Source organism: Pseudophryne corroboree, chromosome 3 (assembly GCF_028390025.1).
Source record: "Pseudophryne corroboree isolate aPseCor3 chromosome 3, aPseCor3.hap2, whole genome shotgun sequence".
NCBI classification, from domain to species: domain Eukaryota; kingdom Metazoa; phylum Chordata; class Amphibia; order Anura; family Myobatrachidae; genus Pseudophryne; species Pseudophryne corroboree.
In genome coordinates this window covers 751,729,382-751,746,948 of record NC_086446.1, presented here as the reverse complement: position 1 = coordinate 751,746,948, position 17,567 = coordinate 751,729,382, and the positions used below count along the sequence as shown (strand labels likewise).

The 17,567-nt window shown below is 48.3% G+C and overlaps 1 protein-coding gene across 3 annotated transcripts in view; it reads right to left on the bottom strand.

The window, feature by feature from the left end:
* ARHGAP19 (Rho GTPase activating protein 19) overlaps window positions 1-17,567 on the bottom strand; it is a 245,174-nt gene that overhangs the window by 150,561 nt on the left and 77,046 nt on the right. For all 3 annotated transcript variants that reach the window (XM_063962353.1, XM_063962351.1, XM_063962352.1), the window contains exon 2: window positions 13,957-14,222. In XM_063962353.1, the coding sequence (XP_063818423.1) occupies window positions 13,957-14,222 (266 nt within the window). The remainder of the gene's footprint in view (window positions 1-13,956; window positions 14,223-17,567) is intronic.

Genomic DNA, 17,567 nt, shown 5'->3' with positions numbered 1-17,567 from the left:
TGACATTACAAGGAAAGGATTTTGGAATCCAGGGTAAGACTCATACCAGCCACACCAATCACACCGTATAACTTGTGATAACATACCCAGTTAACAGTATGAATAATAACAGAGCATCAGACAACCTGATGCAAACATAACATAACCCTTAGTTAAGCAATAACTATATACAAGTATTGCAGAAGAAGTCCGCACTTGGGAAGGGCGCCCAGCATCCACTACGGACTACGAGAAATAGATTTACCGGTGAGTAAAATCTTATTTTCTCTAACGTCCTAGTGGATGCTGGGGACTCCGTAAGGACCATGGGGATTATACCAAAGCTCCCAAACGGGCGGGAGAGTGCGGATGACTCTGCAGCACCGAATGGGCAAACACAAGGTCCTCCTCAGCCAGGGTATCAAACTTGTAGAATTTTGCAAAAGTGTTTGAACCCGACCAAGTAGCTGCTCGGCAAAGCTGTAATGCCGAGACCCCTCGGGCAGCCGCCCAAGAAGAGCCCACTTTCCTTGTGGAATGGGCTTTTACTGATTTTGGATGCGGCAATCCAGCCGCAGAATGAGCCTGCTGAATCATGTTACAGATCCAGCGAGCAATAGTTTGCTTTGAAGCAGGAGCACCCAGCTTGTTGGATGCATACAGGATAAACAGCGTGTCAGTTTTCCTGACTCCAGCCGTTCTGGCTACATAAATCTTCAAAGCCCTGACTACATCAAGTAACTTGGAATCCTCCAAGTCACGAGTAGCCGCAGGCACCACAATAGGTTGGTTCAAATGAAAAGATGACACCACCTTCGGCAGAAATTGTGGACGAGTCCGTAATTCTGCCCCGTCCATATGGAAAACCAGATAGGGGCTTTTACATGACAAATCCGCCAATTCTGACACACGCCTAGCCAAAGCTAAGGCCAATAGCATGACCACTTTCCACGTGAGATACTTTAGCTCCACGGTCTTAAGTGGCTCAAACCAGTGAGATTTCACCACGTTAAGATCCCAAGGTGCCACTGGTGGCACAAAAGGGGGCTGAATATGCAGCACTCCCTTTACAAACGTCTGAACCTCAGGAAGTGAAGCCAGTTCCTTTTGAAAGAAAATGGATCGGGCCGAAATCTGGACCTTTATGGATCCTAATTTTAAGCCCATAGTCACTCCTGACTGTAGGAAGTGCAGGAACCGGCCCAGCTGGAATTCCTCCGTAGGGGCATTCCTGGCCTCACACCAAGCAACATTTTCGCCATATACGGTGATAATGTTTAGCCGTCACGTCCTTCCTAGCCTTTATCAGTGTAGGAATAACCTCATCCGGAATGCCTTTTTCTGCTAGGATCCGGCGTTCAACCGCCATGCCGTCAAACGCAGCCGCGGTAAGTCTTGGAACAGACAGGGCCCCTGTTGCAACAAGTCCTGTCTTAGAGGCAGAGGCCATGGGTCCTCTGTGAGCATTTCTTGCAGCTCTGGATACAAAGTCCTTCTTGGCCAATCCGGAACAATGAGTATTGTTCTCACTCCTCTTCTTCTTATGATTCTCAGCACCATGGGTATGAGAGGAAGAGGAGGAAATACATAGACCGACTGGAACACCCACGGTGTCACTAGTGCGTCTACAGCTATCGCCTGAGGGTCTATTGACCTGGCGCAATACCTCTGTAGTTTTTTGTTGAGGGATGCCATCATGTCTACTTGTGGCAGTTCCCACCGACTTGCAATCAGCGTGAAGACTTCTTGATGAAGTCCCCACTCTCCCGGGTGGAGGTCGTGCCTGCTGAGGAAGTCTGCTTCCCAGTTGTCCACTCCCGGAATGAACACTGCTGACAGTGCACTTACGTGATTCTCCGCCCAGCGAAGAAATCTGGTGGCTTCCGCCATCGCCACCCTGCTCCTTGTGCCACCTTGGCGGCTTTACATGAGCCACTGCGGTGATGTTGTCTGACTGAATCAGCACCGGTCGGTCGCGAAGCCCTTAGTTCCAGGATATTGCCCTTAGTTCCAGGATGTTGATGTGAAGGCAAGTCTCCTGACTTGACCACAGACCTTGGAAATTTCTTCCCTGTGTGACTGCTCCCCACCCTCGGAGGCTTGCGTCCGTGGTCACCAGGACCCAGTCCTGAATGCCGAATCTGCGGCCCTCGAGAAGATGAGCACTCTGCAGCCACCACAGGAGAGACACCCTGGCCCTGGGGGATAGGGTGATCAGCCGATGCATTTGTAGATGTGATCCGGACCACTTGTCCAACAGATCCCATTGAAAGGTCCTCGCATGGAACCTGCCGAAGGGAATGGCCTCGTATGATGCCACCATCTTTCCCAGGACTCGCGTGCATTGATGCACCGACACCTGTTTTGGTTTTAATAGGTCTCTGACCAGTGTCATGAGCTCCTGAGCCTTCTCCATCAGGAGATCAACCCTCTTCTGGCCTGTGTCCAGAATCATGCCCAGGAAGGGCAGACGCGTCGTAGGAATCAGCTGCGACTTTGGAATATTTAGAATACAGCCGTGCTGTTGCAACACTTCCCGAGAGTGTGCTACGCTGATCAGCAACTGCTCTCTGGACCTCGCCTTTATGAGGAGATCGTCCAAGTATGGGATAATTGTGACTCCTTGCCGCCGCAGGAGCACCATCATTTCCGCCATTACCTTGGTAAATATTCTCGGTGCCGTGGAGAGACCAAACGGCAACGTCTGTAATTGGTAATGACAATCCTGTACCACAAATCTGAGGTACTCCTGATGAGGTGGATAAATGGGGACATGAAGGTAAGCATCCTTTATGTCCAGAGACACCATAAAATCCCCCCCTTCCAGGCTTGCGATGACCGATCTGAGCGATTCCATCTTGAACTTGAACCTTTTCAGGTATATGTTCAGGGATTTTAAATTCAATATGGGTCTGACCGAACCATCCGGTTTTGGTACCACAAACATGGTCGAATAGTAACCCCTTCCCTGTTGAAGGAGGGGAACCTTTACCACCACCTGCTGAAGATACAATTTGTGAATTGCAGCTAACACTATTTCCCTCTCTAAGCGGGAAGCTGGCAGGGCCGATTTGAGGTAACGGTGAGGGGGCATCTCTTCGAATTCCAGCTTGTATCCCTGAGACACAATCTCTATAGCCCAGGGATCCACCTGGGAGTGAACCCACTTGTGGCTGAAATTTCGGAGACGCGCCCCCACCGGGCCTAGCTCCGCCTGTGGAGCCCCAGCGTCATGCGGTGGATTTAGTGGAAGCCGGGGAGGACTTCTGTTCCTGGGAACTAGCTGTATTGTGCAGCTTCTTTCCTCTACCCCTGCCTCTGGCAAGAAAGGACGCACCTCGGACCTTCTTGCCTTTTTGTGATCGAAAGGACTGCATTTGGTAATACGGTGCTTTCTTAGGTTGTGAGGGAACATATGGCAAAAATTTGACTTTCCAGCCGTAGCTGTGGAGACCAGGTCCGAGAGACCGTCCCCAAACAATTCCTCACCCGTGTAAGGTAAAACCTCCATGTGCCTTTTTGAGTCGGCATCGCCTGTCCATTGCAGAGTCCACAGGACCCTTCTGGCAGAAATAGACATTGCATTTATTCTAGAGTCCAGTAGGATGTCTCTTTGAGCATCTCTCATATATAGGACAGCGTCTTTTATATGCCCCAGGGTCAGTAATATAGTATCCTTGTCCAAGGTATCAAGTTCCTCAGATAAGGTATCTGTCCATGCTGCTACAGCACTACACATCCAGGCCGACGCAATCGCCGGCCTTAGTAAGGTACCTGAATGTGTATAAATGGACTTCAGGATACCCTCCTGCTTTCTATCCGCAGCATCTTTTAGGGTGGCCGTATCCTGTGACGGCAGGGCTACCCTCTTGGATAAGCGTGTTAAAGCTTTGTCTACCCTAGGGGAGGATTCCCAGCGTAACCTGTCCGTTGGCGGGAAAGGATACGCCATAAGCATCCGTTTGGAAATCTGCAGTTTCCTATCTGGAGATTCCCAAGCCTTTTCACACAACTCATTTAACTCATGTGAAGGGGGAAAGGTCACCTCTTGCCTTTTTTCCCCATACATATAAACCCTCGTCAGGGACTGGGGTTTCCTCTGTGATGTGCAACACATCTTTCATTGCTATAATCATGTAACGGATGGCTTTAGCCATTTTAGGCTGTAACTTTGCATCATCGCCATCGACACTGGAGTCAGAATCCGTGTCGATATCTGTGTCAACAATTTGGGATAGTGGGCGCTTCTGAGACCCTGACGGCTTCTGCGACATAGGATCAGGCATGGGCTGAGACCCCGGCTGTTCCAAGGCTTCAGCTTTATCCAACCTTTTATGCAAGGAAGTAACATTATCATTTAAAACCTTCCACATATCCATCCAATCGGGTGTCGGCGGCGACCCCACATTAATTTGTTCCCGCTCTGCTTCCACATAGCCTTCCTCGTCAAACATGCCGACACACCACACACACACAAGGGATGCTCTATTTGAAGACAGTTCCCCCACAAGGCCTTTTGGAGAGACAGAGAGAGAGAGTATGCCAGCACACACCCCAGCGCTATATGTCCCAGGAATCACACAGTAACTTAGTGTTAACCCAGTAGCTGCTGTATATACTGTTTTTGCGCCAAATTCATGCGCCCCCCCTCTCTTTTTACCCTCTTCTACCGTGATTCTGCAGGGGAGAGCCTGGGGAGCTTCCTCTCAGCGGAGCTGTGGAGAGAAAATGGCGCTGGTGAGTGCCGAGGAAGAAGCCCCGCCCCCTCAGCGGCGGGCTTCTGTCCCGCGTTTCTGTGTAAAAATATGGCGGGGGCCCATGCATATATAAAGTGCCCAACTGTATATATGCCCACTTTTGCCAAGAGGTCTCTAATTGTTGCCCAGGGCGCCCCCCCCCCTGCGCCCTACAGTGACCGGAGTATGTGGGTTTAGTGTTGGAGCAATGCCGCACAGCTGCAGTGCTGTGCGCTACCTCATATGAAGACTGGAGTCTTCTGCCGCCGATTTCGAAGTCTTCTTGCTTCTGTCACAGGCTTCTGTCTTCTGGCTCTGCGAGGGGGACGGCGGCGCGGCTCCGGGATCGGACGACCAAGGGTACGATCCCTCTGGGGCTAATGGTGTCCAGTAGCCTAAGAAGCAGGACCTATCCACAGTGAGTAGGGCTGCTTCTCTCCCCTCAGTCCCACGTAGCAGAGAGTCTGTTGCCAGCAGATCTCTCTGAAAATAAAAAACCTAACAAAATACTTTCTTTTTAGCAAGCTCAGGAGAGCTCACTAAGTAGCACCCAGCTCATCCGGGCACAGATTCAAACTGAGGTCTGGAGGAGGGACATAGAGGGAGGAGCAAAAGCACACCAGTATCCAAATTCTTTCTTAAAGTGCCCTGTCTCCTGCGGAGCCTGTCTATTCCCCATGGTCCTTACGGAGTCCCCAGCATCCACTAGGACGTTAGAGAAACTTTCAAATATATCAAGGGTTTTAACAAAGTCCAGGAGGGAAACATTCTCCAAACGAAGAGAAGCAATAGGACACAAGGACATGCACTGAGACTGGAGGGGGGCAGTGGGGGTGGAGTTCAGGGGAAATCTGAGGAAAAATTACTTCACAGAAAGGGCCGAAACATATGAGGCGGCTGGCGCCGCCCGGCAAACACCCGGCCGGCTTTAAACCGCTGCCGTGATGTAAAGACACATGCATCGCAATGTGTCCTTACACACGGCACGGTCCCGGCCCGTCTGCCAGGTCTCACCACTGGAAGGTCCGGCTGCCGGGCGGGCGCCTGGCCGTCTTTGCAGCCAGTAAACCGTGTGTGTGAAGGGGAGCTTTCACACACAACGGTTTTTTCCCCAAGCCGTGTCTGATGCTGCGCATGCGCACAGCATCACACATGGCTCAAAGCCGTCCTGTGTGACAGACTCTGCCGGTTTCTCCCGAATGGCAAAAAGCCGGACAAAGTTTGTCAGGCTTTTTGCCATCCGGGAAAAACCGGAGTGTGTGTTACAGCCCAAAGGGTAGTGGACAAGTGGAATAGCCTCTCATCAGAGGTGGTAGAGGCTAAGACAGTAGAGCAATTCAAACATGCATGGGATAGACATAAGGATATCCTTACAAAGAAAGAAGGATCAAATAAGGTTTGAGATAAAAATATGGTAAAAAAAAAAAGGGGAGGGGGGGCAGACTAGATGGGCCAAGTGGTACTTATCTGCCGTCAAATTCTGTGTTTCGCTCTTCTCTGTATATTCTATATCTCCTGCGGAGTAAACTAAACGGCTACACGATATTATGCAAACGAATGCTTCTACTAATGGCTCAACACTGAGTAAAATGAAGTTTGCCATCAGTGTTAAATAACTTGCAGGAGACCTTGGCAGTACACGGAAGTGTGTGAGCTGCAGAACAAGATGCATGCTTGATTGTAGTTTTCCTTTGAACGTAATTGTAGATATTTTCCCATACACTGTCAGCCAAATGTGGGTGAAGGATAAAAACTGCACTTAATGGCAGTGACTAAGCCGTATAGACTAAGAGCCTACAAATCACAGACAAGGTCACACTGGTAAGTGCCTCACATTCATTATTGCTTATTTGCGGGGAAATCACGGGGGTGGGAGACAGCAGTCTCGCCAAATAATCGCACCCATCTATTAAGTCCCATATCCCTGTATCTCAGTACTACATGCTAATTGCACAGAGCTGGGCTCTTTATTTTCGGATGCGCTGCAAATCTGTGTAAAGCATCAAGTCCCAGAAAACCTAAGTCATGAATACTGAAAAGTTCTAAGACAGATTTCTTTAAAAATCAATGTAAACGAAAAGCAAATCCCTCCAGCATGAAAGAATATTTATATTGGATTAGCTTCAGAACCTCGTTTGTCCTTGGGAGGCAATTGATTTAGAAAGAAATGCCAATTTCTGTACATATGACAAGGCGGCAGTTATGCCTTTATCACAGCACAGAGATAATAAGAGGTAAGTAGTTGCCACTTCAGTTAACCATTAAGGATAAATAAAAGGTCAATCTCTGAAAATCCTCAATGCACTGGTACGCAGACACCTGTGCTATTACTTACACCAAAAGGATCCCTTCTCGCCCTCAGGAACTGCATCATGGCGCTGCGCTAGAGACCAGGCAGCCATATACACTATCAGGACGCCAACCTGACCAGGCTGTTACAGGGTGCACAGAGCGGGAAAAGTCGAATGGTTGTGATTGCACACATCAGCCCCGGGGATAGTGCCTATGGAGATTCCCGCGGCACAATGACCTATGGGAGCAAGGCCAAGTGCACATAGAAGTGGAGAGGAAGAGCCCCCCCCATAAGGTGGCAGAAACTCTCACCCTCCAGAGCCCGACCATAAGAACATAGCGCCCATTTCTAAGGACATAATGCTATGAGAGGCACTGTGGCCCTGCTGTATAATTTGCCCCGCGCAGTCCCTATTGTAAGGAATCTCCAGGCTCTATGTGATAACAAGGCTACAGCTTGTTGTTGTGCACGTTCTTTCAGTTATCTAGAAGTAGCATATAGATGGCTATAGGTGGGGCCGGCATGACCACCACCCCCATAGACCCATATGTCCATCAGACTCATGCCAATTATATATATTTTTGCGCTGTTAGCAGCTTCAGTTTATTATATTACACAGTAAAATTTTATTTCATCCTTATGTATTGTATTCATGTTATGTGACATGATACTAAAGGTGCCCGCGCACAGAGCGGCTTGTGAATGCCCAGAAAATGAGGACGACATGCCCCAATTTACTCCAACACTGGCTGCCCCCACTCCACCCCCCAAATGGCTGCAGCGTGTCAATCATGCTGCGGCTTGGAGGCACTGCAAGTGAGATCGCAGATAAGGTTCTGCATATGTGAAGTGCAACCTCTGTGCATGCACAGATCAAAAAGCACTGCAGTGTTGCAAAAAAAACAACCATTGCAATACACCGGGAGGAAGGAAAAGACGGGCGACTATGCAGTGTGGATCATTGTGGCTGCTTCCCTTCTCCAAGGATCAGAATCAGCTTTATTGGCCAGGTATACTTGCGTATACTAGGAATTTGTCTTCGGTTTGCTATACAACAGCCAAGTAGGTAACAGGTAAGCAGGTGTGTGTGTGTGTGTGTGTGTGTGTGTGTGGGGGGGGGGGCAAGTAAAGTTACACAGATAGGTATACCGTAGGAACACAAGTTAGTTACATGTACGTCTAGTCAGTCAATGTTCAGGAGTTCAGCAGGCGGACCGCTTGGGGAAAGAAACTTTTGAGGCTTCTGGTGGATCTGGCGGGGACAGCCCTGTAACGCCTGCCTGAAGGAAGCAAGCAAAACATGCTGTGGCTGGGGTGTAGCTGGTCTTTTACTATCTTCATTGCCGCTTTTTAGCTCTGGACAAGTACAGGTCCTGGACTGAGGGAAGGTCGGCCCCGATCTTCTCTGCGGTTCTGACCACCTTTTGGAGCCTGCATCTGTCCCTCGCGCTGGCGGAGCTGTACCATACGAGTATCGAGGAGCACAGTACAGACTCCACAATCGCGGAGTAGAAGAGGAGCAGAAGCTTCTGTGGGATGTTGAACTTCCTTAGTTGCCTGAGGAAGAACAACCTCTGCTGCACTTTCCCAACAGTGGCGTCAGCGTTGGACCCCCATTTAAGGTCCCGGGAGATTGTGGTCCCTAAAAACTTGAAGGAGTCCACTAGCGATACCACACTGTCAGCAAGAGTTAGCGGAGGTGCACTAGATGACTTCTTCCTGAAGTCCACTATCATCTCGACAGTTTTGAGGGGGTTGAGCTCGAGGTTGTTGTGGATGCACCACTGGGCCAGCCGGTCTACTTCCCGTCTATAGGCCGATTCGTCCCCATCCTTGATGAGGCCGATGACGGTGGTGTCATCGGCGAATTTGATGATCCTTACTGATTGCGCCTCTGAGATACAGTAATTTGTGTACAGGGAGAAGAGCAGGGGTGAGAGGACACAGCCCTGAGGGGCCCCTGTACTAATGGACCGCGCTTGAGAGGTGAATTCCCCCGCTTTCACCACCTGTGTCCTATCTGTCAGGAAGTCTATTATCCAGGAACAGGTAGCTTCTAGGACCCCTAGGCGAAGTAATTTGGGGTGGAGGATGCTGGGGACGATTGTATTGAAGGCCGAGCTGAAATCGACAAACAGGACCCTCGCGTAGGTACCGGGAATGTCTAGGTGCTGTAGAATGTAGTGCAGGCCCAGGTTGACTGCATCCTCGACACATTGATTCAAGCGATAGGCGAACTGCAGGGGGTCCAGTCACAGTTTTCAGGTGATTCAAAACCAGACGCTCGAACGTTTTCATGACCACAGACGTCAGTGCTATCGGCCTGTAGTCGTTCAGGTTCGTGATAGTGGGTTTCTTGGGGACCGGGACTATAATAGACCTTTTGAGGCAGGAAGGGACTTTCTGTAGCTCCAGTGATTTATTGAAGATCTTGGTGAATATGGGGGCGAGCTGACCCGCACATGCTCTTAGGGCAGATGGTGACACTCAGTCAGGACCCGGAGCTTTCCTGGTTTTGGCCCTTTTGAACAATGCCTCCACCTCTTCTTGGGTGACTTGCAGTGCCTGGGGTTGGCAGTCAGTGTTCGGGGCATTGTAGAGGTGATTGTTTGGGTTGCAGGGGACTTCTTTTGCGAACCTGCAATAAAAGTGGTTCAGTTCATCTGCAAGGTCTTGGTGCATGGCGGTGTACTTTGATGTTTTCCTATAGTTGGTTATGGATTGCATTCCTTTCCATACAGATACAGGGTCATTGGTGGAGAGATCGTTTGTCAGCTTGTCCGAGAACCGCTTTTTTGCTAGCCTGATTCCTTTAGTCAGAGAGTTCCTAGTACGGTTGTATAGTGCTCTGTCACCGCTGCTATAGGCCTCCTCTTTGGCTCGACGAAGTTGCCTGAGCTGGGCATTGAACCAGGGCTTGTTGTTGTTGTAAATGCGGTAAGTCTTGGTAGGTACACACATGTCCTCACAGTAGCTGATGTAGGATGTGACAGTAAGTCAATCAGGATGGTTGCCGAGGCTTCAAAGACCCCCCATTCCGTGCAGTCAAAGCAGGCTTGGAGCTTCATCTTGGCCTCATTGGTCCATTTCTTAACAGTCTTAACGACAGGCTTAACTGCTCTCAGCTTCTGTGTATAGGTAGGGAGTAGGTGGACGAGGCAGTGGTCAGATAGGCCGAGTGCAGCACGCGGGATAGACCGGAAGGCAGACTTGAGGGTAGAGTAGCAGTGATCAAGAGTGCGCCCTTCTCTAGTGGGACACGTGACTTGTTGTTTGTACTTAGGTAGCTCCTTGCTCAGGTTAGTTCTGTTGAAGTCACCCAGTACTATAAGCAGAGAGTCTGGGTGTTTTTGTTCTATGTCGGATATACATATGGCCAGGTGGTGCAGGGCTTCGTTCGCGCAGGCGAGGGGGGGGATGTACACTCCAAAGACAATTGAGGCAAATTCCCGGGGGGAATAGAAGGGGTTGCAGTTGATACTCAGCATCTCCAGGTGAGGGCTGCATGATTTGCTTATGATGCTCTATGTTCCCAGACACCACCCACCGCACAGGGACTAGCACAGAACCGGCCACATCCTGGCTACCAAAATTTAGGATGTCCTCCATCTGACTGGCAACCAACCCTATTCATACAGGGTATATCTATACACATGAGTTTTTCACATATACACCTCAGGACCCTGGTATGGCTTTTCGCCCACAGTGTAACCTTTGTAACGCGCCCAACATGGCTGCCTCATCTAGTACACTCGTAGATGGGATAAATACATGGACCCGACTATTTTGTTGAGACCCCGATTCTAACATTAGGATGCCGCAACCACCCATTTTGTGTCATCTCTTTTAAGTGTTACCTATTCCAGCCAGGGTAATCCTACGTAGTGTGCCCTAGAAGGCTGCCTTGTCTGGTTCATTTTGGGGGTGGAATATACAAAGTGTCTGCACCAACCCTGAATAATGCTTATTGTGCTCTATAGATTTCCTTTTTTTTTTTTTATTTCCGTGTGGTATGTTTATTGCTGTATTACTTTTGTACTAAGTGCTCTGTTTTTGTTGTCCTGTGGGAGAAAGAGTGCCATATAAATAAAATATTAATAAAAATGACTGTTAGCACGGTATGATCTTTATATGCATTGTTACCTGCATAACACTTCAGTTATAAGGCTGTATATTACAGAACACACACAATACAAGGGCTCACTAACAGTAGCTATAAATAGGTTCTCAACAGATAACCAATAGAAACTTTCAAATATATTAAGGGTCTTAAAATTCAGGAGGGAAACATTCTTCAAAGGAAGAGAAGTATTAGAACTTGAGGACACACTGAGACTGAAGGGGGGAGGTTCAGGGGAAATTTAAGGAAAAATTACTTCACAGTAAGGGTAGCGGATAAGTGGAATAGCCTCCCATCAGAGGTGGTAGAGGCTAAGACCGTAGAGCAATTTAAGCATGCTTGGGATAGGCATACAGATGTGTCCTGATATATCGTTGCTGCGTACCGCATAGCGGGCGCCATGCAACTCGCGCCAGCTCCTTGCGCTATAACTCCCGTTATAAGTTGCGTTGTAAATGTGACGTCACGTTATAATTGTAACGTTCATTCTGTCCACCAGATGTCGCTTTTCCTAAACTCTACAGCGCATGCCTCAAATAGCCAACGGACCCTTCATAGCGCCGCCTGCTGATTGGCTGACATTTATTGTGAGAATGACGAACCATTAATCACTTCCCTTTATATGGGAATTATTTCGGACTAGCTTTGTGTTTCAGTCACTACCAGATGGTCTCCAGCCACACTGCCGCTCGATCACGCTAGCTATGGATATTGTCGTTACAGTGTGTACATTTGCCGGGTAGCTTATTTCGGACTTTTTTTTTTTTTTTTTTTAAGCACTCAGGTATAACACATGACATATAAACCCGGAGGGCCCACCTCTGCCATGGTTGGCTGTGGCCTAACTAGAACAGCGGCCGCCTGCAATGCTTGAAGACCCGGGTTCGATACAGAGTTCGGCACCCGTTTATTATTATTTTTTTTTTAATACAATAAAGTTATTTGTGTTTTAAGTTTCTACTTCTCGTTATATAAAAAAAGTCTGCTTCTACTAAATACAAGGCCACGCTGCTGCCCTGTTCACGCTATTCATCTAGTCGTTACGTTCTGTACAACCTGATGGATAACATTAGCATAAGCAGCAATCCTATTTCGGAGTAGCTTTGTGTCTCTGTTGTTTCAAATGGGCAGAAATATTGAATGCAAAGTGCAACTGGGTACCTACAGTATCTCATGAATGCACAGTATGACTACCAGATGGTCTCCAGGCACACTGCCGCCCGATCACGCTAGCTATAGATATTGTCGTTACTGTGTGTACAATTAGCAGGATGACATTAGCGTAAGCAGCTACAGGACCCTAAATAGTGCGCTATGAGCAACGCTGTATGAGGATACATCTGTATGAATATCCTTACAAAGAATTAAGGTTCAAAGAGGGTTGAGATTACCTAAAAGGATAAAAAAAAAAGGGGCAGACTAGATGGGCCAAGTGGTTCTTATCTGCCGTCAAATTCTATGTTTCTATGTAACAGCCTATTACAGAGCATGAAGTTATAGCACCATAGAATGTAAAATCATCTATTTTCCTACTGTAAAATCAGAGGTGAAAAGTTCTAAGGCATAGACAACTGGCTCACAAACTGTGTGCCTAGGCACCCCGGGGTGCCACGATACTCTTGCAGGGGGCCCCCAGGTAGGTGGTCCAGGGCCAAATCAAATAATACCCCTTTTCCACATTTACCCGTGTTTTTTTGCTAGTGGAAACGGCTACCTCAGGAAAAACCCGGATCAAGTGACTCGGGAATCCTACCCGGGTAGGACACGGGAATGATCAGAGTAAGGTGTAGTGTAAACGGAAGCCGCGTCGATACGACACGGCTCCCGTTTACACTGTATTGAAGGGCGGCGCTGGGAGATCATGTGATCTCCCAGCGCAGCGTCACCAACCCAGCAATATGCCGAGATGGTGACTGCTGATGGGAAAGGGGCCGATGCGGGTCACACCAGGATAGCACCCATGTCAGGCTCCCGGGTGCGACCCTCATCGTAGATGGAAAAGTGGTATAACTTATGGTAAAAATTAGGCAAAGCCAGTGCTAGTGGCTGCCAATCCTAAAACATGTGGACCAATCAGAAGAACTGTACACCATATAACTCACCCTAAGGATTACAGGTAGGCACAATTTACTTCATGCAATATTTTTTTCCCCAAATGAACAATGAACAGTATCAATTATAAAGAATGTTTGGGAACCACTGGCATAACCAATCCCTATAACATATTCCAGACTACTCACAGCTAAAAAACGAGTTTAATGTAATTTGTAAGTACAAGACATTCTGCCTCCTAGGGAGCGGTTAAAGCAGGACACGAAGGCTCTCAAAGGAGTACCAAGACGCCATTTTAACCAGGCAGGCCTGGAAAAAAAGACAGGTGCTCTAATATACAGAATACCAGGTCAGAAGCTGTAATATCAACAATACAAGGAGGAGGTCAGATTCTTTATACGCTTCAGTATTATTTTGGAAGCAGCAAGGGCTCAATTTTTTTCCTTTGTTGTGTCTATTCTAGCACATCAGGACAAGGACTTCTCATCACAGCATCAGTGGAAGCTGTAACGCTTATCAATAGCAGGCATCATGCACATAGTCAGTGATACTTAAATATATAAAAGTAATGCCACATTCCTCTGCTGCGTTGGCCACGTGGAGCAGCTCAGATGAAAGGGGTTGAGTACTTTTATTACAGGCCACTTCGGAATACCCTCTACAGAGCCTTTAATTACTGATCCTTGGCAGTCTGAGGCTGTAATCAGTTGGCTGCAAAACATCAATCAGAATGAACTAGGGAATTGAACCACTGAGAATAAAGATTTTGTACTAACCTTTACGCTTAAGAAAGTTGAGTGACTTGAAGAAGGAGGCGGTTGTTCCGTTCTGTCCCGGAAGCTTCGGGTCCACTTCCCCCATCAGCTCCGCAAACTCTGTTCCTGGCAGATCTATTAACCTTGTGATATTACTGACCACTAGCTCGGTAAACACCTCTGGATTCTCATGACGGAGCTTTTCCACAAAAAAGTCTGGGTTGTAGATAACCGGTTGGCTCCGCAGGGAGTGGTCATTGCAGATGACAATGTCACACAGCGCTTCACTGCAAAGACAGACAAGATGGTAGGGTGAACTTTGGGTTCCATATAGGTTTGACACCGCTCTACCTCCATTGGTATGATGTCAGGAGTCTCACATCCCTGCCCTGTGCTGGGACAGAACTGAGCGGCTCCCTGTTGATCTCCTTGCACAATACCAAGAACATACCAATAACCTGGCTTATCTATGCTAGAAATACAATGAGCATGAAGAAGTAATACAATAAGGTCCATAGAGCCTTGAGAAGCACATCACAAGTCAAGGTTTAAACAGATGGGAGTTAATCAAGGTTTTCTTCCTACATAATTAACACCTCTATCACCAATATGGTCCAATTAAGCACAGTGCCTAAAAATTACCCTATACATTTTGGGTTATTTGTGTTGCAATATGTGCACAGATGTGACTACTAACGCTCAAGGCCCCTATATTCACCTGTATGGCATCCAGCAATAGTATATCACTAAATAAATGTACCATGTTTCAGAATGTATCCGTCGCCTGTACTGAAGGAAGCCATTAGTAACCGGACCCAATATTAAAAATGATGTAGCCTATCAATTCGCTAGGAATCTGGTCCTTGGATGCGGTCATGAAGGACTGTAGTGGTGTCAAAGTCCTAGAACACTCAAACTGCATTTCAAATAATCCACAAAATTACTGGCTCTAATGTGAGCACTAGGACTTTGCTACTGAAGGCTAGATACACACAGCAACAAGAAAATTAAAGTATCACCGCATGTCAAATGCCATCCCATTTGGTGGCAACCTATATATTAGGAATGGCCAGCAAGGGTTGGGTGGTACAGATGTGCAGAATGCAGCTATGTGCACACCTTCAGCACTATGTTAGTGATGTGCGGCATTAGCACCCACCATTGATGGCAGAAACATGCCATGGGTTATAGACATTAGCTGCAAAAAATAAGATTTTACTTACCGGTAAATCTATTTCTCGTAGTCCGTAGTGGATGCTGGGGACTCCGTAAGGACCATAGACGGGCTCCGCAGGAGACAGGGCACTTTAAGAAAGAATTTGGATACTGGTGTGCTCTGGCTCCTCCCTCTATGTCCCTCCTCCAGACCTCAGTTAGAGAAACTGTGCCCGGAAGAGCTGACAGTACAAGGAAAGATTTTGGAATCCAGGGCAAGACTCATACCAGTCACACCGTATAACCTGTGATAAACTTACCCAGTTAACAGTATGAACAACGGAGCATCAGATCAACCCTGATGCAACCATAACAACCCTTATTTAAGCAATAACTATATACAAGTATTGCAGAAAAGTCCGCACTTGGGACGGGTGCCCAGCATCCACTACGGACTACGAGAAATAGATTTACCGGTAAGTAAAATCTTATTTTCTCTAACATCCTAGTGGATGCTGGGGACTCCGTAAGGACCATGGGGATTATACCAAAGCTCCCAAACGGGCGGGAGAGTGCGGATGACTCTGCAGCACCGAATGAGCAAACACAAGGTCCTCCTCAGCCAAGGTATCAAACTTGTAGAACTTTGCAAAAGTGTTTGAACTTGACCAAGTAGCCGCTCGGCAAAACTGTAATGCCGAGACCCCTCGGGCAGCCGCCCAAGAAGAGCCCACCTTCCTAGTGGAATGGGCCTTAACTGATTTTGGCAGCGGCAATCCAGCTGCAGAATGAGCCTGCTGAATCATGTTACAGATCCAGCGAGCAATAGTTTGCTTTGAAGCAGGAGCACCAAGCTTGTTGGAAGCATACAGGATAAACAAAGATTCTGTTTTCCTGACCTTAGCCGTTCTGGCTACATAAACTTTCAAAGCCCTGACCACATCAAGTAACTCAGAATCCTCCAAGCCACGAGTAGCCACAGGCACCACAATAGGTTGGTTCATATGAAAAGACACCACCTGTGGCAGATATTGCGGAAGGGTCCGCAATTCTGCCCTGTCCATATGGAAAACCAGATAGGGGCTTTTATGTGACAAAGCCGCTAATTCGGACACACGCCTAGCTGAAGCCAAGGCTAATAGCATGACCACCTTCCACGTGAGAAATTTTAACTCCACGGTCTTAAGTGGCTCAAACCAGTGCGACTTTAGGAAACTCAACACCACATTAAGATCCCAAGGTGCCACTGGAGGCACAAAAGGGGGCTGAATATGCAGCACTCCCTTTACAAACGTCTGAACTTCAGGTAGAGAAGCCAGTTCTTTTTGAAAGAAAATGGAAAGGGACGAAATCTGGACCTTAATGGAACCCAATTTCAGGCCCAAAGACACTCCCGACTGTAGGAAGTGAAGGAAACGGCCCAGCTGGAATTCCTCCGTAGGGGCATTCCTGGCCTCACACCAAGCAACATATTTTCGCCATATACGGTGATGATGTTTAGCCGTCACGTCCTTCCTAGCCTTTATCAGCGTAGGAATAACCTCATCCGGAATGCCTTTTTCTGCTAGGATCCGGCGTTCAACCGCCATGCCGTCAAACACAGCCGCGGTAAGTCTTGGAACAGACAGGGCCCCTGTTGCAACAAGTCCTGTCTTAGAGGCAGAGGCAAAGGGTCCTCTGTGACCATTTCTTGCAGCTCTGGATACCACGTCCTTCTTGGCCAATCCGGAACAATGAGTATTGTTCTCACTCTTCTTCTTATGATTATCAGCACCTTGGGTATGAGAGGAAGAGGAGGAAATACATAGACCGACTGGAACACCCACGGTGTCACTAGTGCGTCTACAGCTATCGCCTGAGGGTCTCTTGACCTGGCGCAATACCTCTGTAGCTTTTTGTTGAGGCGGGATGCCATCATGTCTACTTGTGGCAGTTCCCACCGACCTGCAATCTGTGCGAAGACTTCTTGATGAAGTCCCCACTCTCCCGGGTGGAGGTCGTGCCTGCTGAGGAAGTCTGCTTCCCAGTTGTCCACTCCCGGAATGAACACTGCTGACAGTGCTCTTACGTGATTCTCCGCCCAGCGAAGAATTCTGGTGACTTCCGCCATCGCTACCCTGCTCCTTGTGCCGCCTTGGAGGTTTACATGAGCCACTGCGGTGATGTTGTCTGACTGAATCAGCACCGATTGGTCGCGAAGCAGGGTCTCCGCTTGACGTAGGGCGTTGTATATGGCCCTTAGCTCCAGGATATTGATGTGAAGGCAAGTCTCCTGACTTGACCACAGCCCTTGGAAATTTCTTCCCTGTGTGACTGCTCCCCACCCTCGGAGGCTTGCATCCGTGGTCACCAGGACCCAGTCCTGAATGCCGAATCTGCGGCCCTCGAGAAGGTGAGCACCCTGCAGCCACCACAGGAGAGACACCCTGGCCCTGGGGGATAAGGTGATCAGCCGATGCATCTGTAGATGTGATCCA